At 32.2% G+C, this 27,198-nt stretch overlaps 3 protein-coding genes across 3 annotated transcripts; all 3 read left to right on the top strand.

The window, feature by feature from the left end:
- Positions 1–1,691: 1,691 nt before the first annotated feature.
- On the top strand, positions 1,692–2,538 carry LOC126777592 (UDP-glycosyltransferase UGT5-like). Its single transcript, XM_050500663.1, has 3 exons — positions 1,692–1,799; positions 1,891–2,113; positions 2,315–2,538. The coding sequence occupies exons 1-3, from the start codon at positions 1,692–1,694 to the stop codon at positions 2,536–2,538; spliced, it is 555 nt and encodes a 184-aa protein (XP_050356620.1).
- Positions 2,539–6,492: 3,954 nt separating this feature from the next.
- On the top strand, positions 6,493–9,199 carry LOC126777467 (UDP-glucosyltransferase 2-like). The gene is made up of 4 exons (XM_050500476.1): positions 6,493–7,326; positions 7,437–7,659; positions 8,232–8,451; positions 8,914–9,199. Exons 1-4 carry the CDS (start codon positions 6,493–6,495, stop codon positions 9,197–9,199), a joined length of 1,563 nt encoding a protein of 520 aa, XP_050356433.1.
- A 12,575-nt stretch (positions 9,200–21,774) lies between these two features.
- Positions 21,775–25,841, top strand: LOC126777466 (aldo-keto reductase AKR2E4-like). Its single transcript, XM_050500475.1, has 6 exons — positions 21,775–21,795; positions 22,679–22,765; positions 22,963–23,136; positions 24,548–24,661; positions 24,750–24,911; positions 25,650–25,841. The coding sequence occupies exons 1-6, from the start codon at positions 21,775–21,777 to the stop codon at positions 25,839–25,841; spliced, it is 750 nt and encodes a 249-aa protein (XP_050356432.1).
- The last annotated feature ends 1,357 nt before the right edge of the window (positions 25,842–27,198 follow it).

The raw sequence follows: 27,198 nt of genomic DNA, 5'->3' as shown, positions 1-27,198 counted from the left end.
AATAATTAAGTTAATGTTGTATTTTTATTTTACCACTTACCGACGGCGGTAAGCCATTTGAATCCTGTAGCCATTGTAACTCTTAAACTAAAAAGATTACCTCAAGTTAAGTCAAAGTCAAAGAGACCTCAGTTATTAATCTTCTTTAACCATAATTCTTGCTTTGAAATATGTATATTATTTTTTTTGTATTATTTAAACACACAATAAAGAAAATATCCACATCACCACCACCTTATTTTCTTTTATTAAATGATCACCACCATCTTTTACAACCAATTTGTTTTTTATTCGTAGTATTCATCTGTTTTCTCTTTTAAAATTTAACACGTGCCAAATATTATCTTTTACTATAAAAGGGTAATAAAATATCACAAGATGTTGATGTTGTATATAAGATTCAAATAAAGCTGGCTTTAAATATGTATAAATGCAAGCATTGAATTTGTTTGATTAATGATCGAACGTATACGTTGTTGATTAAAAATAACGTTAAAATAAAAAATAAATGCTTTAGCATTTGCGCTTTGTTGGCCTTCCATTGCCGTGTTTTCAGCTTTTCCCGAAATAAAAATGGAGCATTGCCATGTTGAATTTTATCAGTTAATAAGGATTAACAATGATTAGTTTATTTAGTTATCTATGATTGTATTATGTAACAAATTATTTAAGAAAAGTATGTAAGAAGTTAGGTGGAATCAGTACGGCGAAGTCATACTCGTTACATTGTATTAAACCATTTTAAAATCAGATACAAATTATAGTTGACCAAACCGATATAAGATAAAAAATATTACTACCCTCTCTTAGGACTCGATAATCATGCAGTAAGCAATTTTTATCAGCAGAACTACTTATTGATAACACATTGATATGAAATATGGGTAAAATCTTTTAAAAAAAATATATATAGGTACATTTTAATATTTTTTATCAGTTTAACACTCATACTCATAGACAAAGACATGGCGGGTACGACAACGACAATATTTCTGTTATTTATGTTATCAGTGTCAGTAATTGAAGGAGCAAGAATATTAGCATACTTCCCAACACCATCGATTAGTCACCAAGTTGTCTTCCGTCCTATAATACACGAATTAGCAAGGAGAGGTCATGAAGTAACTGTCGTCACAACCGATCCAGTTTTCACCAAAGGGAAAACTCTTGCGAATCTAACAGAAATTGATGTCCACGATATTTCTTATAGCAAATGGAAAGATGTGCTTTTACAAAGTACCGGAAATAAAGACGATGTGTTGAATCATATAAAAATGATTTTTGAAAGAATGGCAATTATACTTGATTCACAGTTGCAAATACCAGAGGTGAAAAATATGCTAAAAAGTAAAGACAGAAAGTATTTCGACTTACTTATACTTGAAGCTTGCAACCGACCACTTCTTGGTATTACTCAAATGTTTGATGCACCAGTTATCACAATAAGTTCTTTTGGTGCAGTTCCTGTCCAATATAGTGCTATGGGTGCACCAATGCATCCATTATTATATCCCACACTTGGTCGACAGAAGTTATACAACCTAACACTTTGGGATAAAGGCATAGAAATGTTTAAACACGTGGCATTCGACATTATAGTTTCGACAACCGAAGCTTTTGACTATCAAATAATGAGGAAACATTTCGGTAACGACGTTCCTTCTTACCGTGAATTAGGTAAAAGAATCCAAATGATGTTTTTGAATGAGCATCCTATTTGGGCAGATAATCATCCTGTACCACCAAGCATCGTTTATATTGGTGGTATACACCAAGCCACAGAAAAAGAATTACCTAAGGCAAGTTTTGAGGATCCAAAATACGAATACGAATTATAAGTCATATAGGCATAAGTCCAACATTATCATAACCTATTTTTTATGTTGGCAGGATCTCCAAAATTATTTAGACTCGTCGAAACATGGTGTCATATATGTGAGTTTTGGTACAAATGTATTGACATCTCATTTACCACCGGAAAAAGTTAAAGTTATGGCAAAAGTATTTTCTGAACTACCTTATGACGTACTATGGAAATGGGATAAGGACATACTACCCGGACAATCAAAGAATATTAAAATATCTAAATGGTTCCCTCAAACTGATGTTTTAAGTAAGTTTCATATCAAATTTTGAAAAAAGGCGTTGGTGGCTGAAAAGAAGCACATAACAGCCATATTAAAAATTATAAAAAGCGCTTTAGTTGTTCTAAGCCTCCAAAAATTGTTTTTTTTATTGCTTTATTTAAGAATTCTATCTATTATTTGAGCTTGCAAAAATATACTAACAATAAATTTAATCTTGCTTATTTCAGGACATCCCAATGTTAAATTATTCGTAACTCAAGGTGGTCTACAATCGACAGACGAAGCTATAGATGCTACAGTGCCATTAATTGGTATTCCAATGTTAGCAGACCAATGGTATAATGTAGAAAAGTACGTTTTTCACAAAATCGGATTACAACTTGATATGCCAACTTTAACAGAAAAGCAATTTAAAGAGTCGATAACAACCGTGATTGCTGATAAGAGGTAAATATAATTTATTAGATACGTTATTACAAAATCGTATATTGCGTATTCTAATTATTATTACTTAATCACTTTTAGTTGTGTGGTTGCTAGCCGATATACTAGGCATATCAGGTTATAAAACTCACTTGAGAGTATCTGTTACAAAAACACGATACTTTACCACGGTTGACGTCCCATTTCACGGTGCGGGTATCACCGTACCACGTAGGGGTTAGAGGTGAAGGTGCAGGCCCAGATGAGGAATCTGGACCTGGACGGAAATAGAGCTTCAGGCAGCATTTTATTCAACTCAGCCACTCATTAATGCCGTTGCTGCCTTGGGTCACCTCCTATTTTTGTAGGAGGGCCTGAAACACCGCGCCAGCGTTTACCCACCGGTGTGGTGCGAAAGTTCTCATCGCTTGTAACAAAGCATTTTGGATGGAGACTGCAGAGTCATATCAGTGAGAATGATACGAGGTTACCGTATGATGATCAGTATGATCGGAAACCTTCCAGTGTCCTATTAGGTAGAGCGAGTCAGGGCTTTAGCCCGGCGAGCCTTGATTTGCAGGTGGGAGGAGTACCTGTTTAGGTGGTTCTCTGTACTCCGGAAACTCCTCTAGGAGTTAGAGGCATGCAGAGGTCGTCCGTTAGTATGCGTAAGCGTTCCTGTGACGCCCTTCGACGAGACAGAATGGGATGTGGAATTTCGGTGCCTATGGCGCCGGTAAATCCCATATTACCCACCCACTATCATTCACATCACATTATCCCCACTTTATATCGGACAAACCCCTAAAGGCGATTTTCCAGTAAGATTTCTAGCGAGATTAGATATCGTACCGCCAAAAATGATTTACAAAAAATGTTATTATTTTATTTTGGCGCATTATATGTCATTAATTAATGAATATATAAATATTAATTAATGATAAGTAAACATTTCATTAAACTTCTTACTGTCAGGGGTATGCCGCTATCACGTTGAATGACATATCAATTTAATATTTTATAATTATTAATTATTTATTTCAATTTTTAGCTACAAAAATAACATTGTGAGACTTAAAGCTTTGATGAGATCCCAACCCATCAAGCCCGTCGACAAAGCTGTCTGGTGGGTGGAACATGTCATAAAGTATGGAGCAAGTCACCTTCAAAGCCCTGCAGCTCATATGCTATGGTTTGATTATTATGAGATTAAATTACTTCTCATATCAGTAGCCATAATTATATCTATTTTAACCTTGTTAAGTTATATCCTTAAGCTGGTAATTAGTTTTGTATACAAATTGGTAAAAAATAATATTAAAATCAAACAGCAATAGACTTGTGATATTTATTAATATAATTCATGTAAACTGGCTAAGTGATAGCTATTATTGTATTTCTGTCTAGTATAAATGGTGATATTGATTAACTAAGAATATTTCATTTTATATTTATTTTATCGATTATTTATTTTTTATAAAGTGAATGTAAATTAAATAATGTTGTTTTTTTATTTACTTATATCATTGGACCTTAACTTAAAAATAATTATTAATTTAGAAAATGCTAGTGTATATAAAATATAGTTCACACTGTGACACATGAATATATAGATTTCTATTGAATTGTTTCTAAATGGCATATTCTGTATCTCAATTTGCAATTGATAGCATTATATTTTTTTACTTACCGTTATTTTTAAAAGTTAAGCTTTGTTAGTTTTCAATCTCTGGTCGTGTCCAATCTGATTGAAATAGTACTTTAACATTATGAGAACCGAGATGGCCTAGAGGATCTTAATCCAGACAAGCATTCTGTACCTACTTATAATTTTCTTGTTTTCGTTAGTCAACGAAAACATAATGTAGAAACCAGCTTGTGTCAGAGACATAATCTTCTGCTGCTTATTTATCCATCAAGCCGCACTAAATCAGCGTCGTGGAATAAACATCTTCCGTTCTACTTGAGGGGAGATAGAGGCTTTGGTTACCAATGGAATAATTGAGGACTGTAATATTATGATAATTTATAAAACTATCCTGAGATTATATACAATGTCAAGATGTTGCATATTCTTTGACTCATTATGTTATGTTTGAAAGTTTACGGGTTAGGGCGCGACCATATTTTTTTTTCACATTCTGGAAACCTTCATAAAGGTTCCTGGATCCCATGGGTGGGGGGAATCGGGTAATGTGGGATTCTTACCCACTAAACCTATTGCGATGGTAATCCACGGCGCAGATCGAAGAGGCTGCGGGATTGTGTTGATATAACGCATCCGCGGCCTCTCCCGTAAACGACGCTAACTTTACCAAAACTATTAAATATGTAAACCTTGTTGCTTATATAGTTAAGGATCTCCGATACATCTACATAAGAGTTCTCGAGACCACATAATTAACACAGTTACAATAAACACTTCTTATCTTCATCTTAGTAAACAACATACTTATTATATATAGTCTTCAGGCTTCAGGCACTGAATATTATCTTTGTAGTTTGGATGTCTCAGATATTTAAAGATATTTTCGAAAATAATAACATATTTTTGATGAAGAAATGAATCCTTATATTCAAATATGACCCATGATAAGTCAAGGATAATATATAGTTTCACAGTGAATTAATATAAGACTAGAGGGCCCAGTAGTAAGGACGCGTGAATCTTAACCGATGATCATCCACTTCCACCCACTCATCAGATATTCTACCACAAAACAGCAGTACTTGGTATTGTTGTGTTCCGGTTTGAAGTACTCAAATAAATTTTATGGCTATTTGGTTTTGAGATTTTTAACTTATTAATAAATCACAATATAATAATATATACATACATTAAATTATCCACCAATCTAAAAATATACTTATTCACCCATCTATCTACATATATCGACTTGTTCACCCACTTTTTCCTTCTTCTATACACCTAATCTATACTGTACTTTACTGGTGGTAGGGCTTTGTGTGTGGAATAAGCTACAAACCTTCTCTACAAATCTTCTCCTTAAAAAAGGGAGAGGAGACCTTTAGGCCAATAGTAGGACATTCACAGGCTGTTACGGTTAAGGTACAGTGAATTATATTAGTACAAGTCTTTAAAATAGCAAAAACTACTTGTATCTAATAGTCTATCAAACGCTGTCTTTTAGATTTTCGATAACATGTCACGTATGATCTAACCTAATTAAAAATCTCATGCAATCCTAAAAATCTAAGGTTGTTGTCACGAGAGATCACGCTATCAAACTTAAAAAAAAGCTTTATATAATTAACAATTTATATAAACGATGTTTTTAATTCATTTTTCTATGCAGATCTCTTTGTAGATTCCATAAAAACACTATTATTTTCGATATTATTGAAACAAAATATATTTTATAGAAAATGATAATATTGCTATTTTTAAATAAATCCTTTTCATTTCATACGTTTTAACTCCTATTTGTAACGAAACACGAAAATTAATATTTATACGCAGAGTTTATAAATGTGTCAAAAGTTATACACTAAAGATATTTTATATATAAAAAACAGTTTTACATTATAGTGTACAAATGAAGTAGCTTTAGTATGTTTTATTTTTAACAGTATAATAATATATATTTAGATTCAATAATATATAAAAACATTTTTGTATGAGCTTTTATTTCATTCATTATTTCATTTATTTGCAATGTAAACAATATAATGATTATTATGCAATTGATGTGTGAGCGAAATGCAAAGATATTTGAAGAGTATAAAATCATAGCTGTTCAACTTTATTAAACTAGATTAAAATAGGAACACAAATGATAATTTATAATTATGATAAAAAATTGTCAAGGACTAAATTATCATAAATCAATTTATTTTTAATCAATAGACTACTCAATTTCATTGATAACATATAATTATAACATTTATAAAATATTATTACGAAATATTATATAAAGTTAAGTTTTACAATTTCTTATCAGTCTAAAATTTAAAACTAGACATGGCACGCACGACATCGAAAATTTTTGTTCTGTTTGTGTTATTAGTAACAGGAATAGAAGGAGCAAGAATATTAGCATTTTTTCCGACTCCATCGATTAGTCACCAAGTTGTCTTCCGGCCTATAACTCACGAATTGGCGAGACGAGGACATGAAGTAATCGTCGTCACACCCGATCCGGTATTCCCGAAAGGAAAAGCTCCTGCAAACCTAACAGAGATAGGTGTCCGCGATGCCTCTTATAGTAAATGGCAAGAATTGTTTGTACATCACAACGGAAATAAACAAGATTTAATGCTTCAAGTGAGGCGGATTTTCGAAAGTTTTGCAACTATATTAGATTCTCAGTTACAAACAGCAGACGTGCGAAACATGTTTAAAAATAAAGACAGGAATTATTTTGATTTACTTATACTTGAAGCTTGCAACCGCCCGCTCATGGGTTTGGCTCATGTGTTTGACGCGCCAGTTATTGTGATTAGTTCTTTTGGTGCAGTTCCGCTTCAATATAGTACATTAGGTGCACCTATACATCCATTATTGTATCCAACACCAGGACGACAGAGATTATACAACCTATCACTTTGGGAGAAGGGCTTGGAAATTTTAAAACATGTGGGTCTCGAATTTTTAATAGCACAAACCGAAGATTTTGATAATCAAATAATGAGAAAACACTTTGGTAAAGATGTCCCCACTTATGAAGTACTTAGAAAAAAAATCCAAATGATGTTTCTAAATGAACATCCTATTTGGGCAGATAATCGTCCCGTACCTCCAAGCATAGTCTATATTGGTGGTATACATCAAGCTATAGAAAAAGAGTTACCTAAGGCAAGTTTTGAGAATTACTTTTAAATAACAATTTGTTACCTTATAAATAAATTATGAGTAAAAAGCATAAGTCTAATATTATCATCTAAATTAATTATTTATCTTGGCAGGATTTAAAAGATTATTTGGACTCTTCGAAAAATGGCGTTATATATGTGAGTTTTGGTACAAATGTTTTACCATCTATTTTGCCACCAGAAAAAATTAAAATAATGACAAAAGTTTTATCTGAATTGCCTTATGATGTGCTTTGGAAATGGGATAAGGATATATTACCTGGGCAATCAAAGAATATCAAAATATCTAAGTGGTTTCCGCAAACTGATGTTTTAAGTAAGTTTCATTATGTTACACTATTTCTTTACTAATCATCCTTATCTTTCTCGTCAAGTCACTGGGTTTTTGCAAATATGCTGGCGATAGTTCCATAAGCACTACAGTAACAGTAACAGCCTGTTAATGTCTCACTGCTGGGCTAAGGCCTCCTCTCCCTTTTGAGGAGAAGGTTTGGAGCTTATTTCACCACGCTGCTCCAATGCGGGTTGGTAGAATGCACATGTGGCAGGATTTCAATGAAATTAGACACATGCAGGTTTCCTCACGATGTTTTTCTTCACCGTTAAGCACGAGATGAATTATAAACACAAATTAAGCACATGAAAATTCAGTGGTGCTTGCCCGGGTTTGAACCCACGATCATCGGTTAAGATTCATATAAGCACTAAGTTCTTAAAAAATTGATAACTATAAAAAAAATTTATCAATTGATAAATTATATAATTAATAAACAAGTTTGGATATAAATAATCATATATTAGAATGAAAATAGTATATATACTTAATCTTAAATTTTATAAATATTTAAAATGCATTCATATATATTTCACAAACGTTGTTCTTTTCAGGGCATCCGAATATAAAACTATTTATAACTCAAGGAGGTTTACAATCAACTGATGAGGCTATAGATGCCACAGTGCCACTGATTGGTATTCCAATGTTGGGGGATCAATGGTACAACGTAGAAAAATATGTTCATCTTAAAATTGGATTACAACATGACCTAATGTCCTTAACGGAGAATGATTTTAAAAATTCAATAACAAGCGTTATTGAAGATAAAAGGTAAAAATGTATAATATTATTGAAATAATGAAAAGTTGACTACAGAATTTTAACGATTTTCAGCATTAAAATCATTTATTGTTATCAGAAACATAAACATTTGCATTTGATAAACTAGGTAACTAGTTAGTTAGTAGTGGTTAATGTTTCTTACAATGCCAATGTCTCTGGGCGTTAGTGACCAGTTACCATCAAGTGGCCCATATGCTCGTCCGCCTACCTTTACTAATTCGTATTATAATACCTAAAAGCATTAGGCACCTGTATAACCGACACAATTGCAATAAGCATTAACACTGCGACAATTATTCGTCATTTATATTTAACTATATTAAGTCTAGAGAAGTAAATTATAAGGATTAAATTTCCTAGACGCAATTAATACAATTTATCGAAGTCGAGTAACGGTTTAGGGAATCATAGTGTATACTTTTGTAATGTTTTTCATTTTAACTTTTTTAGCTTCAAGGATAACATAATCAGACTGAAAAAATTGATGAGATCATATGCAATCAAGCCTGCCGATAATGCTGTTTGGTGGGTGGAACATGTCTTAAAATATGGTGGAAGCCACCTCCGAGCGCCTGCAGCTGATATGTCTTGGGTTGAATACTATGAGATCGAATTAGTTCTTATAATGATAGCCATTATGATGTCTATTTTATTCGTATTAGGTTTCATCCTAAAATTAGTTATAAATTTTGTTTTAAAATTATTTCAATCGAATATTAAAGTTAAAGCTCACTAGATGTGACGTAAAACAAAATAAGTGTACAGGTAAAAATGTAAGCCTATAATTATTTATAATAATTATTAAGTTAATGTACATAATTATATTATTTAAGTGAAAAAAAAGAAAATACCGTCCCAGCAGCGGAAATCGAAGTTTGCGTTAACGTCACATGTTTTTGTCTAGGAAAATATTTTATAAAAGGTTTCATTAAAAATACTTTTCCGGGATTCTAAAACGCCTTACAACATTAACAAATTTGTAAGTTTAATTTAAGTACGTCTAATAACTTCCTCAACATGAATGAATGGTATTACATACAATGAGACAGTTTAATTGCTCTTTGCGATGATTAGTTAAAAACAAGCTTAAAACTCGATCGTTAAAATATGTCAGAAATAACTTTTTTGTAAATGAAATTTTACTGCAAAAATTATAAGTGAATTTTATTTAATAAAGTCATATAACCGTTTTACAATAAGTCGGTTTTTAATATTCTGTGATTGTACCAAACATCAATTGTACGATTTGTTTTATAAACAATAATTTTGCTGGTTACTCACTCACCCATGAAATGCCGACATAGCGAAATATTCAGTCAATGGGATGGGAATGAGAAGTAATAATCTAATTATAATAATTTTCGTATATACAGTCTTCATTGATTATAATTTAATTAGTTCGTTAGTTCATGAGACAGATGTTCCGTAGTTACAACTGGTTTGTTGAGCGCTGTGCGCTCACCACCCACTGTCGCAAAAACGATTGAGCTCATGAAAAAATGTTTTTAAGATTTAAAAACAAATTATAATAGATGTTAATATAATTGGACAAATACAAACCAAGATAATTGCCAAAAAATGTTTTTTTTTTTACTTTTGACTTTGAATAACATAACGCAAGCTCGAGATTTTATGAGACTTTTCAGACAACCTATTAATGCCAAAATGAAGACATCTACGAAAATTTTGTTTATTATCTGTCATTCCAAGATTGACCCTTTTTTATGCTTAAGTGACTGGACTAACAGCCAACTTATGGTCATATGCTATTTTGATGCATGTTTTCATTTTTTGACATTTCGCGATCGTTTTCTGCGATGAGTTTTGAGTTTGTTCTTATAGAATAGCCCTACAAGAGGCACACGATCAATAAATACAGATCATCGAACTAAGATTATCTCTAGACAAGACGAGGTTCTCCTGATCGGATTTGGATTCTCCAATTAGATGTCTGTCTTCAGATTATGAAACATAGACTGCGTCCGAAAATTTGGGAACTTGCTGTTTACAGTAAAGGGAACATTGGCACATGCAACTTCAATTTTATTATAATTTGTGTACTTCAATTATCATTATATAATAAGTACAATAAAAATTGGAAAAAATAAATTGATAAATGATAAATGATAAATTATATTTATTACTGTTACATATTATTTAAATAAGTATTAAATTTCTATTATTACTAGCATTGTTCAGTTTTTAGAGGATTTGTTTATCAAGTCTTATCTTTTGTAGTGGTATTTAGGTGACGTTAATTTTCTGTGACGCAACAAGAGATAAAAAAGGAAATATAACGATAACGCATTAAATAGTAAGTATTTAAAATACCTAATATCACCAAGCGATTTACTGATATCGATTTAATCTATGTAAATCACGGATATTTAATCTCCTAATCTGTTCTTTTGATTTCTATTATATTTTTTATTATAAAGAAAATTTCATCACGTCCGTTTTCATTTTCACATATAATATACATATTATGTCGTTGACATATTTCGCAATTTCAAATTCATTTCATGTGCTTTCGCATAATATACATCCCATTAATTTTAATATTAAAAATAAATATAATTGAAAACATCATAAATATTATTTTCAATAAATTAACTACTTGAAAACTACATAGATGAATGTTTTTTGATTTTTGTTTATAAGTTCTTTGATTTTGAATGAATGCCGCTTTTATTTTTATTTAATTCATCAAATGATTAAGTTCAGTTTCAATAGCAAGATTATTTAATTTTACTAGAAATTTATTACCAATATTGACGTAAAGCGCCAAATTTATACGGCTTCGACAAGGATTGTAGGTATTTGTTATTCCTATTAGTTTTGCTGTTGATACGTGAATTATGGTGTTTACAAGGCTATTTTGGCCAAATTAATTTCTACAGGTGATAAATATCATTTGTGAATTATTATATAACGATCTCTTTACAATTGACTTTTGTTAAGATAGAGATATTTTCCAGGCAACCTTAACGTAGATGATAGAAAAATAACATTAGGTTATGTTACATTGCGTATATTATTATCCCAAAAAATTTGGACGTAATATATGATTTGTTAGTACCATCAAGGTATACAGACGGTAAATTAGGAAAAAAAACGCGTTGCATTAATTTTAAAATAAATATTTCGACCATTAAAATTCTTACAAAATTCTCCCTTCTTACAGCTTCTCTTTATTTTAGATTGACGACCTGTTGGGCAAAAATAATTAGAAAAATATAGTTTATATCTTGAAGCAAGTTTTTAAATGTATTTATTTATGTACATGGGTCTATATTAAATAAATAAATATTCAATTACACTTATTCAATTATATGTAACATATATATCAGATATCTTATATCCGACTAGTAGTCGTACTATGAATCAATTTAAATTAAATTATCAAATCAATTGATATGGAATCTGAATAGGCAGTAGTGATTTAATTGATTATGGACAATACTCAAAACCTTTAGAGATAAACGAACAACTCTTTCACAAACAATTCAACCATGAGAGTTAAACCCATAGATTTTCTGATTAGCAATATACACAGTGAATAGACAAAAGCTGAGAAGTCAGAAATATGTGTAGTAGAGTTCTTTAATAATGTTGCATTATCAATTGATTTTTTTTTGTAATACATACATTTCTCAATCATTTTTTTATTTTAATCGGATTTGGAGTTATCATTCATCGATCGTTAAGGATATTACGCAAAACAGTATTTTTATTATTGAATCTTAGCAAATTAATCATAAAATTATCTATTTGTTTATCGAAATAATTATACCTACTTATTGTAAATAGAATTTTTTTTTTAAGTATAACCTGGCCCGGTAATAAAACCCGTAAACCAGATAAATATATCATTGCACTGCGTTTATTTTTAAAATACTTATATATATATATATATATATATATATATATATATATATATATATATATATATAGAATATTTTTATATGTAAGATAATCGTATGGATCTCGAAAAATATCCGAAGTTTGACGACAATAACGAAGTTCTCATAATCAATCAGCGCTATGACGATAATATTCGTTTCACCACCACCTACCACTAAATTTTTCAAACCACTAAATTTGACCCTTAAAGTGAAACAAATATATAAAATTCTTGTAACAAATGACTTTGGATTTTTTAAACTATCTTCAGGTTTATATTATTACATTATAATATTTTTAATATTAATCACATACGAATTATGCTTAAATATCCGAGCGGCAGATGTTTAGAACTGTGATAATGACATCGAATTATAATATAAATGGCTTATATACTATGCGCAACTTATTGTTTAAACAATAACAGCGTTTAATTCATACAATTTAAAGATCATAATTGTATAACTATCCGAAGTGAAACGAACATTAAAATAAATCTCCTAATTATCCAGTAAAATTTGGTATAAAATAATATTTTGTTCTGACAATTAATTAAAATGTTTTCCTTTTAATTTAAAATAAAATTAAAATCTAATTCATATTTCAAACACATAAGCATTTGTATGTCACATCTACTAGAACGGTTTTTTGGTAAAGATGGATCTTGTAATTATAGTGGTATAGAATAAAAACACTTTTTCATATAATTTTTATTCCAAGAGAAGAGTTTGGATAATATTTTAATAAAATGCGGTCGTATATTCTATACTGTGTGTAGGTATATACTGTGTATATATTATATGTAGCCGAATTCTACCTCAATAATAAGGACTATGCCAAAGATGACAGGGCATGGTACTAAAACTCTATAGTGTCACACATAGTCAGAATATGATGTCATGTAGACGTGTCATGTCGGTAGACGTGGTACCCATACGACAGATAACTAACTGATTCCTGTTATGTGGTGCAGGTATTTGTTTTAACAGCCATGCTTTCTAGCTTTCTAAGCACCAGCGTTAATATGAAATATGTAATATTGGGAAGGATAGCTTCCACTAAGGTTGGCTGTCCCTTGCCAAGATGATTATATTATTTTAGTAAAACAGCATCCCTATCTCAAGAAGGAGAGCAAGAAACAGCTGCCATCTATTTCTGTTCATCTAAAAATAACGAAATTACAATAACGAAATAGGAAAACCCTTAATTGTATTACTTGTATATAAGGCAAAAAGTAAATATACATAATTTATAATTACGAGGAACAAAAATAGATAAGCAAAATGGACTGCATAAATATATAAACATAAAAAGTTTGGAGTAATATAAGGGAACAAAAGTCCAACGACCAAAATGACACGTTGTTACGCGTGTTTACAACAAATACAAAAACTCAATCGTATCAACTCTTTGAAATTTTCTCTAAATTAGCACAAAGAGTTGCGTTTAAAAAAAGCAGTTTTAGCTTGAATGGATCAAAGAGATTCTTCGATAAAATATAATCTTATGATTCTCTTGATCTTTTGCTTAACATATGCTTTTGATGTTATATTTAACGAAGTGTTCAGTTGAAAGCAATGTTTGAGTAATTGGAATAATTTTCTGTGCTTAGTTAAATATTATATGGCATTTTGGCTAGAGATAAGATGGCCCAATGGACTTAAAATCTTCTTGGTGTATTATATTGTTGTTTTTATTATTTTATTATTTATATTTATAAAATCATATACATATTTCATAATAAGAACTAACAGCTCTAAATGCGATGGCTATTGCCTTCACAACTCGATAGTCACACCAGTTTATTTTGGTCTAGGATATATTGAGGTCACGTCCGAAGCATAAATCAGCTGAAGCAATTTGCGTGGAACATGTCGCACAGTCAATATTTCTATTTTGACATCCCATATTTTAACCAGACCCATTTATCACAAGGACGTTTTGTCAAATTTTAAACGCATTTTCATACCTATGAACAATGGTGTAGTTGATACTAACAGCAACATATTATATTGACAATACCCATTTATTAAATTTGGAATTAAAATTATGTAACCTAGATGATGCAACTTGCCCCTTTGGGTAGGTGAGTGAGCCAGTGTAATTACAGGCACAAGGGACATAACATATTAGTTCCCAAGGTTAGAGGGTCATTGGCGATGTAAGCGATGGTTAATATTTCGTACAATGCCAATGTCTATGGACGTTGGTGACCACTTACTATCAAGTGCCCATATGCTCGTCCACTAACCTATTCAATAATAAAAAAAAACCGTAGAAGTATAAAGTAACTACAAAAACTATCAATAAATTTAAAGATTGTCTTAATGAAACGGGTCTAAAAATTTGTCATTCTTTCCACTGGTGTAATTTGCCAAAATATTCTGAATTGTCCTCCTCAATTGAAAGCTCCTAATCTTCGAGTATTCACATGTTTTAGCCATTGGTCTCCCTTAGCTCTTAATAAGCCAAATAATAAGAAATCAGGTCTATTATATTTATACATTCTAAATTCGGTTACTTTAGTCTAGTATAACTTTGAACTTTTTTGTGAAGTATTTTTTAAGCTTAGAAAATTAATGCTTCCTACAATTTAAGATTTATTTAATGCCAAAAATTTAAACAGCCACGTTTACTTCTTCTCCAAATTTCAAATAAATGTTTTACTTAACACATAAAAAAAATTACAACGCCTGTTAAATTAAATTGGCTTATTTTTTAAAAATAACAATTTCTTCTAACAATCAAAAAGGAGTTAAAAATAAACAATTTATTTTAAAATATAGTTACTCAAACTTGTGTTATTACTCCCTTCCCGTGACGCGAGTAAAGCTTTATTTCACTGTTCTTAACAGCTCCTTTCAGAAAGAATGGGTTCATGAAAAAAGAGATTGCGAATTTCTTTCAAGATATTCATAACAGCAATATTTTATTCAGAACATAAAAGTATTTTTCTTTTTAAAAAATATGACCTGTTACACCTTTTATTACAAGAATGTATGTAAATAACTTGTAAATATCCACAGAAAATGTCTAATAAAATGTTTTTTTTTGTTATCACACTTCTGACTGGCACACTAATATTTATTAATAAGTTAATTGTATAGTTTTTTCTAATTCTCACATTTTGTGGAGTCAGTTGCCTACAATAATAAAACAATAAAAGCAGATTTTTTATTTTTAGGTTAGGTTAGGTTAAGAATAGCCATCATGGTCTGCCCCGACGCCCGCGGCTTAAAAGATAGGGCGTAACCCTGGTGCCGTGGATGCGTGAGGTGGGGGCCTCGCGTGTCTTATTTCAGACGGCCCTGATGAGGACAATAGTCGAGATGGCCTCGCGCTGCCGTACTCACTAGCGAGGAGTGCAGGAGGGAGCGGGATTACCTTTGCCCCCTGAGGAGAGCTCCGCCAATCCATGAGCGGAGCAAAGCACGGGAGAGGCCGCGGATGCGTTATATCAACACGATCCCGCAGCCTCTCCGATCCGTGCCGAGGACGGCCATCGCAGTGGTTTTAGTGGGTAAGAATCCCACAAAACCCAGACCACCCCGCCCTCCATGGGAGATTTCTGAAGGTTTCCACTGCGTGAAAAAAAAGAATAGCCATCACGGTAGCATGCGCAAGCGATCCCGTGGCGCTCCTCGTTAAGACGGAAAGGTTACCCCTGGTTTTTTAGTGGGTATTACGATGTTCAGGGCGCATTCGGCACCTTAGACACCGGAGAGCCCGACATACCCCCTACAGTTACCGTGAGGCAAACGCGTAATACGTATTCTAGCGTTAAAAAAACGCGTAATGCGTTTTCAGCATTAAAAAAAAGAGTTTAGAATAGTTGACAAACCGAATTAAAAAATAACAGAAAATGCACTAAAAATGATTGGCTTATTTTTTCCAATATCAACAATCATCATCATATTTCAGTTAACTTTCTTAAACTTTAATGAATTATACACCTAAACTTTCCTCAAGAATCATTCCGGCTAACGGTGAAGACCGCATCAAAATCCTTTTAGTAATTTTTCAAGTTTATCACGTTCAGACAGACAGGCAGACAGATGCGGGGACTTTATAATGTGTAGAGATGGAATATAATTATAATATTATTATCCTTAGTATTATCAACAATATTATTTTCAACATAATAAAATGTAATGTCCTACAGCTAGGCTGCCACTCATTTGGGAAGGCTTGAAACTCATTCCACAAACCTGTTTCAATGCAGATGTGGCTGTCATCTGAAACATGCAGCTTTCCTCTGATGTTGTCTTTCTCGATGAGAAAAACGGATGTGATTGTCCAGGTTAAGAATCAGTAGCAAAGCAACGTTTATGAGCAAGGCCGTTACAGCTTACAAGATTTCTTATTATTAATATAAAAATCAGTACTTTTCGCTTCTTAATAAGCAATAAACCCTGCTGATTGCACTGACAATCAGTTATGTATATGAGGGTCGGTACAGAGTTACTGTGGAAAACATAGCAAATTTTTGATTTCTACATAATATGTCCTTTTGAGAAACGAAGTAAATAATGTATAAATTAGCATAAGGATTAATATTATGTATAATTTGAACTAAAGTTAAAGAAACTACTTTTGCAACATTATCAATGTTTTTTTTTCTTTTTTTTTTTTTTTATCAATACGGAATACGAATGATTTATTATTTTATCAATACGGAATACCTATACTTATTCGAATAGGATATTTAAGATTAAAATTGTTCTAAAGTTGCCGTTTAATATTCGTATCATATCGTAACAGCCTGTGAATGTCCCACTGCTTGGCTAAGGCCTCCTCTACTATTTTTGGAACTATAATATATGTAATTTTTGGAACTATAACCAAACAATTCAAGAGTCAATGATTGCCCTTAGGAATGACTTTGACTATACTAACATTAGAAATATGTCACATTTTCCTATGTGGTTCTTGTATTAAATAAATTGTTCTCCGTAACAATATGTATAGGGACTCCTTTTATTGAACGTTATTACATTTTATACAACATGAAGGCTTCACTCTCGATACAAAATAATGATTTGTGGTCCGTAGCATTGGTTCTTCGTCTATACTAATATTATAAAGAGGTAAAATTTGATTTTGTTGTAAGTTTGCTTGAAATGGATAAACTCAAAAACTACTAAAATGTATTTAAGAATGCATTCACTTGTAGAAAGCTACATTATCAATGAGTTATCTAAGCTTTATTTTATATTCAAAAAAGTTAAAGACCCTTATGAAAATTGCAATAATGTAACCCAAGGTATTTTTTTTTAAATCATTATTTGGCGTGCGCTGCAAAAACTATTAGAAAAAGTCTAGTTTTTATATATTTAAAAAAAGTCCGCGAATAGCGCCATATACGCAAATGACGATATACGCAAGGTGGCTGACAGCGGATGGAGATTGAGAGCTAAAGATCGAGCTCAGTGACGTGCCATTGAAGAGGCCTATGTACGAGATATATGGACGAAAAAAGGATGATGATGATGATGATGAACAGTGCCGTATCTATGGGCGGTGGTGACCTATTATATTGAAAAAAACGCATAAAAAAATACACTTGGCGCTTTATGCATATACATCATTATATGCCCATAGGACTACGGTATTTGCAAATAGATCGCTTGGCGAATGTTTATATCGTATTAATTAAAAAATGCACGAGATGAAATCCTTATTTTACACGTACAAAGTCGAGGCGGGAAACCAATTTCTCATAATTATATTTGTTTCTAATTTTGTAAGCCTCATATATATTGAGAGCATAATATGAAAGTAACTCTGAATTAGCTTCTTACAAGAATAGCGTACGAATTTTTTTTAAATCCTATTTGGTGATTTGTCAATAGTTATATAAAATAGTTAAGGTTGAAGATAAGGAGTATTTATATATTCTAATACTACCGACTAATATCTGATTTAATAAATAATACATTGTTCTTTTTGTTACTGAAAAGTGGATAGTCTGAGATGAGCAATAAATGGAGTCAAGTTATTTATATAATTCTAGCTGGTGCTTGCTTCTTCGTCCGCGTGAAAGGTTTTATTGTGATAATTATTGCTGTTTTTTTTAAGATCACACATTTGTTTTTTGTTAACTTGTTTTTTGTTCCTTCGACTGTTTCTACTGTTTTCTTATATGTACCGATATTGAATAATTATAAATACGAATAAAGTCAAGGTTACTTGTCCAGTTTGATCTCACAATCTTCAGGACGTAATAACAAATTAAATGGAATAAGCTGCTATTGTGTCCGGTGTACACTACAATCAGTTCGAAACGACAATTATTATATATGTATTAAAGATATACTCAAATAAATATTTTTAAACTAGCTAACTTTCACAGAGTTCTCACGGTTCTAAAAATTATTGATTTCAAATAAAGCTAAGACAGTTAGCTTACTGTTCGTAAAAAATATGTTAGTTTACAAAGAACTGGGTAGCAGGTGCGAGAAAGAACTTTGGGTGGAATACACATTGATATGGTGACTGTGTAAAATTTTTATAATAATTATAATATGTTTTGGTGGAAGAACGGATCGTAATTAAATCTAGATTCACTGTTTTACAGTAACTGCCTGTTAATGGCCCACTGCTGGGCTAAGGCCTCCTCTCCCTTTTTTAAGGAGAACGCTTAGAGCTTATTCCACCACGCTGCACCAATGCGGGTTGGTAGAATACACATGTGACATAATTTAAATGAAATTAGACACATGCAGGTTTTCTTCACCGTCAAGCACGAGATGAATTATAATCACAAATTAAGCACATGAAAATTCAGTGGTGCTTACCCGGGCTTAAATCTACAATCATCGGTTAAGATTCACGCGTTCTAACCACTTGGCCATCTCGGCTACACTGATTTATCTATGATCAATACCCTCGTGGGTTGTGGTGTTCTTTTTGACGTTAGTTAAACTTCTCACTTACAATATTAATAATATATTTATTAGTTTCTTTACATTTATGAATGAATAATATACCTTATCATTTGTACATAAAACTGTGTTTTTATTCGTCTAAATTACAAACCGTGTGTGTAACATTGTAAACTATCTTGCTGAGAAAAATTACAGAAACGTTATTTTCTAGCGGCTCCTGCGACTTTAGTTATTTATATAAAGTTAATTGTAAATATAAGACTAATGATTTTAATTTAATGTGAGTGTTATTTTATGAAGGTTATTTTTTCTTTGCTTCAAAACTAGTAGAGCCAATCACTTAAAATAAAATTAAAAACGAGTACGTCCATGAACACGGCAATATCTTTATTATATTTAATAGACAATATCCTGACCGACTGACTGAAGCAAACAGATTAAAATCTTAATAAAATATAACTATGTACATTTGTTGCTAAAGAAAATGAAATGAAAATTTTGAATTTTACGCTAATAGAACCTAAAGACTGCCTTGAGTTAAAACAATGAACTAAAGCAAAATAATTAGTGTCGTCGTTAGTAAATTATATAATCCAATAAATAGCCCTATAATTGCGAAAATACTGTGCTGTAGATCTAAAAAATAGTTAGAGAGGTCGAAAAAAAATTTACCTTCGTTTATTTTATTATTACATCTTTGAATTGAAATTTTTATTTATTTATTATTCTTTAATTTGGTAATAAATAAACTTCAAAAAGAAAAACAATGAAAAACTATTCTTTTTTTTAAAATATGTATAAGCTAGCGCTTGACTGTTATCACACCGGATGGAAAGTGATGATACAGTCTAAGATGGAGCGCGCTTGCCTAAAAGATGCCTATTCACTCTAGACTTGAAGGTACCCATATTGTAAGTGGAGGGAAAAACGGAGATCGGGAGGGTATTCCAGATCTTAGCAGTGCGTATCAGAAACAAGGAAGCAAATCGTTTCGTACGTGTCTTAGATACATCAACTACATACGGGTGCAGATCTTTACGATGCCTATACGCGATCGCTTGTAATAATGCATATAACGTTTAATTTACCTAAGTAATTATTTATATTTGATTTTAAAAAAATACCATATAAATTATCTTTAAAAGGTAATGTATACATGTCTATGTCTTAAGGATTTTTTACAAACTGTCAAAAATACTTTTCAATTAATTCATTATTATAGTAATGAAAAGCAGGATGAAAACACTGAATAAATATTTTCTGAATGTTTAATAACTGCGAATGGTAATGATAACAAGTAAGCTACTTGATTATGTTTTATTTACAATTACATATGAGATAAGATTTTCGGTCTATGTGTGTATATAGCCGAGATGGCCCAGTGGTTAGAACGCGTGAATCTTATCCGATGATCGTGGGTTAAAACCCGGGCAACACCACTGTATTTTCATGTGCTTAATTTGTGATTATAATTCATTTTGTGCTTAACGGTGAAGGAAAACATCGTTAGGAAACCTGCATGTGTCTAATTTCATTGAAATTTTGCCACATGTGTATTCTACCAATCCGCATTGGAGCAACGTGGTGGAATAAGCTCCAAAACCTTCTCCTCAAATGGAAGAGGAGGCCTTAGCCCAGCAGTGGGACATTAACAGGCTGTTACTGTACTGTACTGTGTGTATATATAAATTAAATACAGTTTAATGTAAATTTATGAAATAAAAAATTTACAAACACACAGTCTGCACACACTTAAGAATGAATAAGCCTAAACATTAAAATCTAAGTGTAAAAAAATTTAAAGACTTACATAATGCATTTTACTATGATACTTTTTTGATATCAGTAGCAGCTCGGAGTCTGGAAGTTGGAAGTGTGTACACTCCCGTGCCTCAGAAAGTACCTAAATATCCTACGTCACGATCTACCTGATGGTAAGTGGTTACCATTATATTCTGTTCCAAGCTCGGAACTGAATGTAAAACTACGACTACCGCTTCTAAATGTAACAAAGTAACTATTTCAAGCACTAAAGGAAGACTTAAGCAAAACTATATTATAGAATGGACTGGCCGACGAAGCTAGAAGTAACGTTATATACATGTATGTGTGTATACTTTGTCAATGTATTTAAAGTAAGAAATAATTTTTAATGAAATGTCGCGAATTCTACTGTGTTATACTTATGACTACAACTTTAATATTTTTATAACTCCCCTGGATCATATTGATAAAAGTCTTGATAGTGTAAATGATAACTTCATATCGTCTTAATAAAGAACAAACTATTTTTGGTATATAAAGTGAATCCGATAATTAAGTACAGCAAAACTTGGCAAAATGCATAGATTTTTTTTTCTTGTTTTAGTGTTAGTGTCTGTGAGTACTGAATACATTTTATTCGTTAGTATTTATTAATATTGAATTTATTTTAGATGTAACTACAATTATTTATTTACTTTTTCGCTGGAAAAACGCGTTTCCGCCACAAGAAGGGGTATGTGGGGCTCATCGGCACCGAATGCCCACTAAAAAACCAGCGGTATCCTCTCCGTCTGTTTGGGGGGCTCCACGAAATCGCTTGCGCATGCTACCGTGACGCCCCAACGGTCAGCCCACCTGTTTAGGCCTCCGTTTCTAGGAGAGTTCCCGGATAAAGGGATATAGGGATAGGGGGAAACCATCCTAGCCCCAGTGGCTATTACGGCGAGGAGAGAAGATGCGCATAGTGCCGACAGATGTAGTTACTATTACTAATTTAGTAGTCACGACATAAATTCTGTTATATACAGTAAAAATATTTTCTAAATCGAGCGAGTGATCAGTTTAGCTATTCTGTGAAATTCGAAGCACGGTTGGGACGAATATCACAATTTAAATTGGGTTTCAGAATTCCTAGTAGATTCGTTGGTATTTTAAAATACTTATAAAACATTGCTGTCATTATTACCGCTACTTGAACTATTTATTATATATTGTTTTAGTGTTATCAGAAGATTAAACGAAAAATTTCGTTGCTATGATGATTTTTTTTTTTTTATAGAATAGGAAGGTGGACGAGCATATGGGCCACCTGATGGTAAGTGGTCACCAAACGCCCTTAGACATTGGCATTCTAAGAAATGTCAACCATCGCTTAATGAGCCACCAACCTTGGGAACTAAGATTTTATGTCCCTTGTGCCTGTAATTACACTGGCTCACTCACCCTTCAAACCGGAACACAACAATATCAAGTATTGCTGTTTTGCGGTAGAATATCTGATGAGTGGGTGGTACCTACCCAGACGAGCTTGCACAAAGCCCTACCACCAGTAAAATATCATTTAAATTTATATACATTGTATATTTGATATCAGCTTGTCTACAAATGATTCGTTTTTTTCCTAAATTTAATAAAAGGCTTAAAAAAAGTTTGTTTTTCAGGCTGCAGCTACCGAGCCATTGCCAAAAACTAAACTATTAAATGACGGTAACAGGATACCTATAGTATCTTTTGGTACTTTTGGTAGGGTAAGTATTCTTATCATAAGATAATCAGTAAGTATCTCTTAAAAAAAAAAAATAACCTTCTTCTCTTTGGGATTTAATTTATCTCCATTCTCTATTTCTCTTTGACGAATAAACTTGTCATGAAAGTCTCCCATTTCAAATCGATTCATAAATACTAATATTTATTAAGTAATGAGAATTTAATACCCATTAAATAGGCACAGGATATACCAGAGAAAGTAAAACCGGCGGTTATGCAAGCTATTACATCAGGCTATAGACAAATTGATACTGCAGCAATGTACAAAAATGAAGAGCAAATCGGTGAAGCAATTGCTGATGTAATTAGTCAAGGAATCGTGACGAGGGAAGATTTATGGGTCACCACGAAGGTAAAGATTTTACTTTTTTTATAATTTACGTATTTAATTATGAAACTCAGAATTATTTAAATATAATATTTAAATATAATATTGGAATATTTTTAGACGAAATTTGAAATATCATATAAATATCGGTAACATAAGAGCTGCTAAATTTTCTGATTGACGGTGATATATATATTTTCATTTTTTTTTATTTGTACAACGGTAAACTATATTCATTACCAGTCGTTAAATTTTATAAACGTATTTATAAATGGTTTCGAGGGGAATTTAAGCAAAGTTAAACCAAACTTATTACTGGATAATTGTGATGTGTTATTCCAACATGTGAACGCTACAGAGCACACCGTTTTAAGATTAATGGGAGTGCTCTGATACCTATTTCCTGGTGAACTGAATGGGTTATTAATCGATAATATTTTGTGGTCACTGTTAGCAAATCCTTGTTAAATGTGACTAAGTTATTAAAATCTAAATATAATATTAAAATGTTTACCATGTGACAGTATACAATCAGTAAGTTAACCAGTAAATGTTCAATCATTTGGTTAAAGTGTAATGCAGTTAATATTTTAAGATCCCAGAGTGGGGCACAAGCCGTCGCCCAAAGATTACCATCGGTCAAATGCTTTTTGGTCCTTTATGTTTATCCAATATTTTTATAAAGCAAATCATGCGTCTTCGCTAGGGTGGTATTCAGTTTATGACGATTTATCAGCAGTAGGCTTAAATATAGAAAGAATTAGTTTGGTTTTAATAACAAGGGAGAGAGAGACACATTTTGAAATAATGGACAGCAATTTTTGTTTTTCTTTTAAATTTTAATAAGGTATATCTTTAAGGTATATCTTTATTAAACACTAAGATAAAATGTATCTGAAAAAAATGAGTGTTTATTGTTAAATATATACATACTTAAAATAAATAAAGAAATTTCATGTTATGCAATTTTCATTTCATTTTATTATTAAATTTTGGTGTTGTCTTGGGTGGGTCATCGTTTTTTTTTTCTCTACAAAAACACATTTATGTGTTTCTCCCACATGAGGTGGGGTATGTGGGTCTCGCCGGCGCTGAAGGCGCCGGAATACTCACTAAAAAACTAGCGGTACCCACCCCGTCTTGTCGGGGGACGTCACGGGCTCGCTTGCACATACTACCGTGCCGTCCCGACAGTTGGCCCGCCTCTGCGGGCCTCCAAATCCTAGGGGGTTCTCGGGGTACAGAGACCCAACAACATTCACGGCGGGAGGAGAAGATGCGCATAGCGCCGACGTCTTCTCCCCCGTCCTTTTCGACGAAGCGGGTCAGCGGAGGCACTCTCCTCGCGCTCCCACTCCTTCTGCGACAGGGTCATCATATATAATTTAATTATATAATTGGAAAAAATAATGAATGTTATATTTTTGTTTTATAGGTTAACTTCGATACAACTGATAGAGAAGGAGTTCTACCAGCACTCCAAGCGTCTTTAAAGAAATTAAAGTTAGATTACGTCGATTTATATTTAATACACTCGTCGCTCAATCCGGTAAGCTTAATAACACGGATTAAAATTACATGATAAAAATCTTAATTTTAATAACATAATATAAAAGAAAATATTATTTTACTCGTAGTTGTCCTCTGAAGGTCATGATTACTTAAATGTTTGGAAAGGCATGGAGGATGTCAAGAAGTTAAATTTGGCTAGATCTATCGGCGTATCTAATTTTAACAGTTCTGAAATAAACAGAATTTTGGTGAACTCCAATACAATTCCTTCTGTTAATCAAATCGAGGTAACAGTTGTTCTATAATTTCAATTTATATACTTAATGTAAAGGACTATTTAAGAAATAATATTATGCAATTTCTCAGGTTAATCCTACTTACACAGACTTAGAACTTGTAGCATATTGTCAAAGCATGAACATAACTGTATTGTCGTATGCACCATTTGGGTTCATGGTAAACAGACCATTTGTAAATAATCCAACGACGTCAACCTTTAAAGATCCCGTATTAGTGAAGCTAGCAGAAAAATATGGAAAAACGCCCAGTCAAGTCGTTTTACGTTATCTGGTGTGTATATTTGTATTTTCATTATTTGTACTTATTTATTTTATAGGAATTGAATAATAACGTAAGATGCATCTTTGATCTACTGACTTGCTCATAATAGCTGCGAATTCTAAGATCCTGGATTCGAGCCCCCGGTAGGGTCAGAAATAAGCGACTTCGTTTTTATATCAAGAAATTCTCAGTAGCAGCTCGAAGTTTGGAGGTTGACAGTGTTCATGCTCCCTCAACCTGTGTCACGTACAGTCTTTGGTACTGTGGTACTATCTCCGATCATGTCAAACTGCCATCTCATCGTGGATGTGCGAGAGCTGAAAATACATTTGGCATTAAATTTTTCTTGCTTAGTTGGCTATTCCCCGTTGCACCTTATAGCACCGTACCGTAATATATAATTGCAACATGATATTATATAAAAAATTCAAACTCAACGTGGTAATTTATTTATAAAATTTCAGATCGACCGTGGAACAGTACCAATACCAAAATCAGCAGACATGGAAAGAATTAAGTTAAATATAGACGTATTTGATTTTTCTCTGACTTCAGAAGAAATTTACTCCATCAATGAACTCAATGAAAACGCTAAAGTTTTTAACTTTGACCACGAACACCTCACTGCCATATTTGACTATTTTGATATGTATTAAGCAAAATTAATGAATACCCAATTTATTTATATTGCTCCAAATTTTCAAGTAAAATAATGTAAAAAAAAATTAAGTTTTTGTGATTTGTATTTTCTCTCCATATCGTATAATTTTTAGATAAATCTGTCATTTAATTAATTCTTATGTTATAAACACAGTAACTTCGAAAATCCCATTTTGAGAAAAACTTGGTTAATGCTTAATTGTTAAATCGCTTTGTTACTGACAAACTATATTATAAATTATGTTAAAAATCTTATTTTTTTCATTCTGTACATTTATATCTAATAAATAATTGTTGTGCAGTAAATAAAAATAAATAATCTCTTATGAAAGAAGAATACAATTCATCAAAATTTATTTTGTTTAGGTTAAAATACCTTACTACCAACTACCAACTTTGAGAAGGAGGCTAAAAGAAGAATACGGGAGGTTGCGTCATATTTTTGAATTGTCGATCCCACAGCCGCTTAAGACCAGGGTATTAAATCAGTGCGTCCTACCTGTAATGACTTACCGTGCCGAAACGTGGACACTTACCATAGGACTGGTCCACAAATTTAAGCAATGGAACGCGGAGTGCTTGGGGTTTCTCTGGCAGATAGAATCCCAAATGAGGACATTCGCTAGAGAACAAAAGTCACCGACATCGCACGTAGAATTAGCTCGCTGAAGTGGAAGTGGGCTGGTCATATCTCCAGGCGCATTGATGGCCGATGGAGCCGACACGTATTAGAGTGGAGACCACGCTTAGACAAACGTAGGACGCCCTGTGACAAGATGAACCGACGATTTAAAAAACTGCCCAAGATCGGGATGGTTGGCGGTCTATGGGAGGCTTTCGTCCATCAGTGGACGGCAAAAGGCTAAAAAAAAGACTTAACAAGATTTATTTAGAAAAACAAGTCTTGTATCTACATATACTTCATTCTAGGTTGGCCTTTTTAATTTATATATTTTCATTGTAAAAAAAATATTAATATTTTTTTTTATCTATTTTCATAAAAATGCAGTTAGCAATTTTTAGTATTATAAAAATTATTGTCTATGTTACAATCAGTTTTAAGTAATATAATATATATGTGGATATTGTACCTTGAAAATGCATGTTGTTGTCTTAGAGTCGCGCACTTTATGTTAAGTTAATGTGTTTTTGTTATTACATGTGTAAAGTGTAGTGAGTTCTGATGGTCATTAATAAATAAATAAATATATAATATATATACACTTAATAGATTATAAAAAAAAACACACCAGCTTTATAAAAGTTGCACAAAACAATAAAACGGATAAATTCAGTAATAATAATCTATTATATAAACAAAATTGAAGTGTCTGTCTGTGATTAAAAAAAAAA

Source organism: Nymphalis io, chromosome 23 (genome assembly GCF_905147045.1).
Source record: "Nymphalis io chromosome 23, ilAglIoxx1.1, whole genome shotgun sequence".
Taxonomy (NCBI): Eukaryota; Metazoa; Arthropoda; class Insecta; order Lepidoptera; family Nymphalidae; genus Nymphalis; species Nymphalis io.
Note: the sequence above shows the minus strand (reverse complement) of the source record. Positions and strands in the feature narration are given on the sequence as shown.

Bases quoted from the DNA above. Each gene is read 5' to 3' on its own strand.
- LOC126777592 (XM_050500663.1), top strand. From the start codon at position 1,692: ATGATGTTTTTGAATGAGCATCCTATTTGGGCAGATAATCATCCTGTA. The intron at 1,800-1,890 runs GCAAGTTTTGAG...TTATGTTGGCAG, and splicing joins CAGAAAAAGAATTACCTAAG to GATCTCCAAAATTATTTAGA. The intron at 2,114-2,314 runs GTAAGTTTCATA...TGCTTATTTCAG, and splicing joins CCCTCAAACTGATGTTTTAA to GACATCCCAATGTTAAATTA.
- LOC126777467 (XM_050500476.1), top strand. From the start codon at position 6,493: ATGGCACGCACGACATCGAAAATTTTTGTTCTGTTTGTGTTATTAGTA. The intron at 7,660-8,231 runs GTAAGTTTCATT...TGTTCTTTTCAG, and splicing joins TCCGCAAACTGATGTTTTAA to GGCATCCGAATATAAAACTA. The intron at 8,452-8,913 runs GTAAAAATGTAT...TAACTTTTTTAG, and splicing joins AGCGTTATTGAAGATAAAAG to CTTCAAGGATAACATAATCA.
- LOC126777466 (XM_050500475.1), top strand. From the start codon at position 21,775: ATGCCCACTAAAAAACCAGCG. The intron at 21,796-22,678 runs GTATCCTCTCCG...TTTGTTTTTCAG, and splicing joins TGCCCACTAAAAAACCAGCG to GCTGCAGCTACCGAGCCATT. The intron at 24,912-25,649 runs GTAACAGTTGTT...ATAAAATTTCAG, and splicing joins CTTCTGTTAATCAAATCGAG to ATCGACCGTGGAACAGTACC.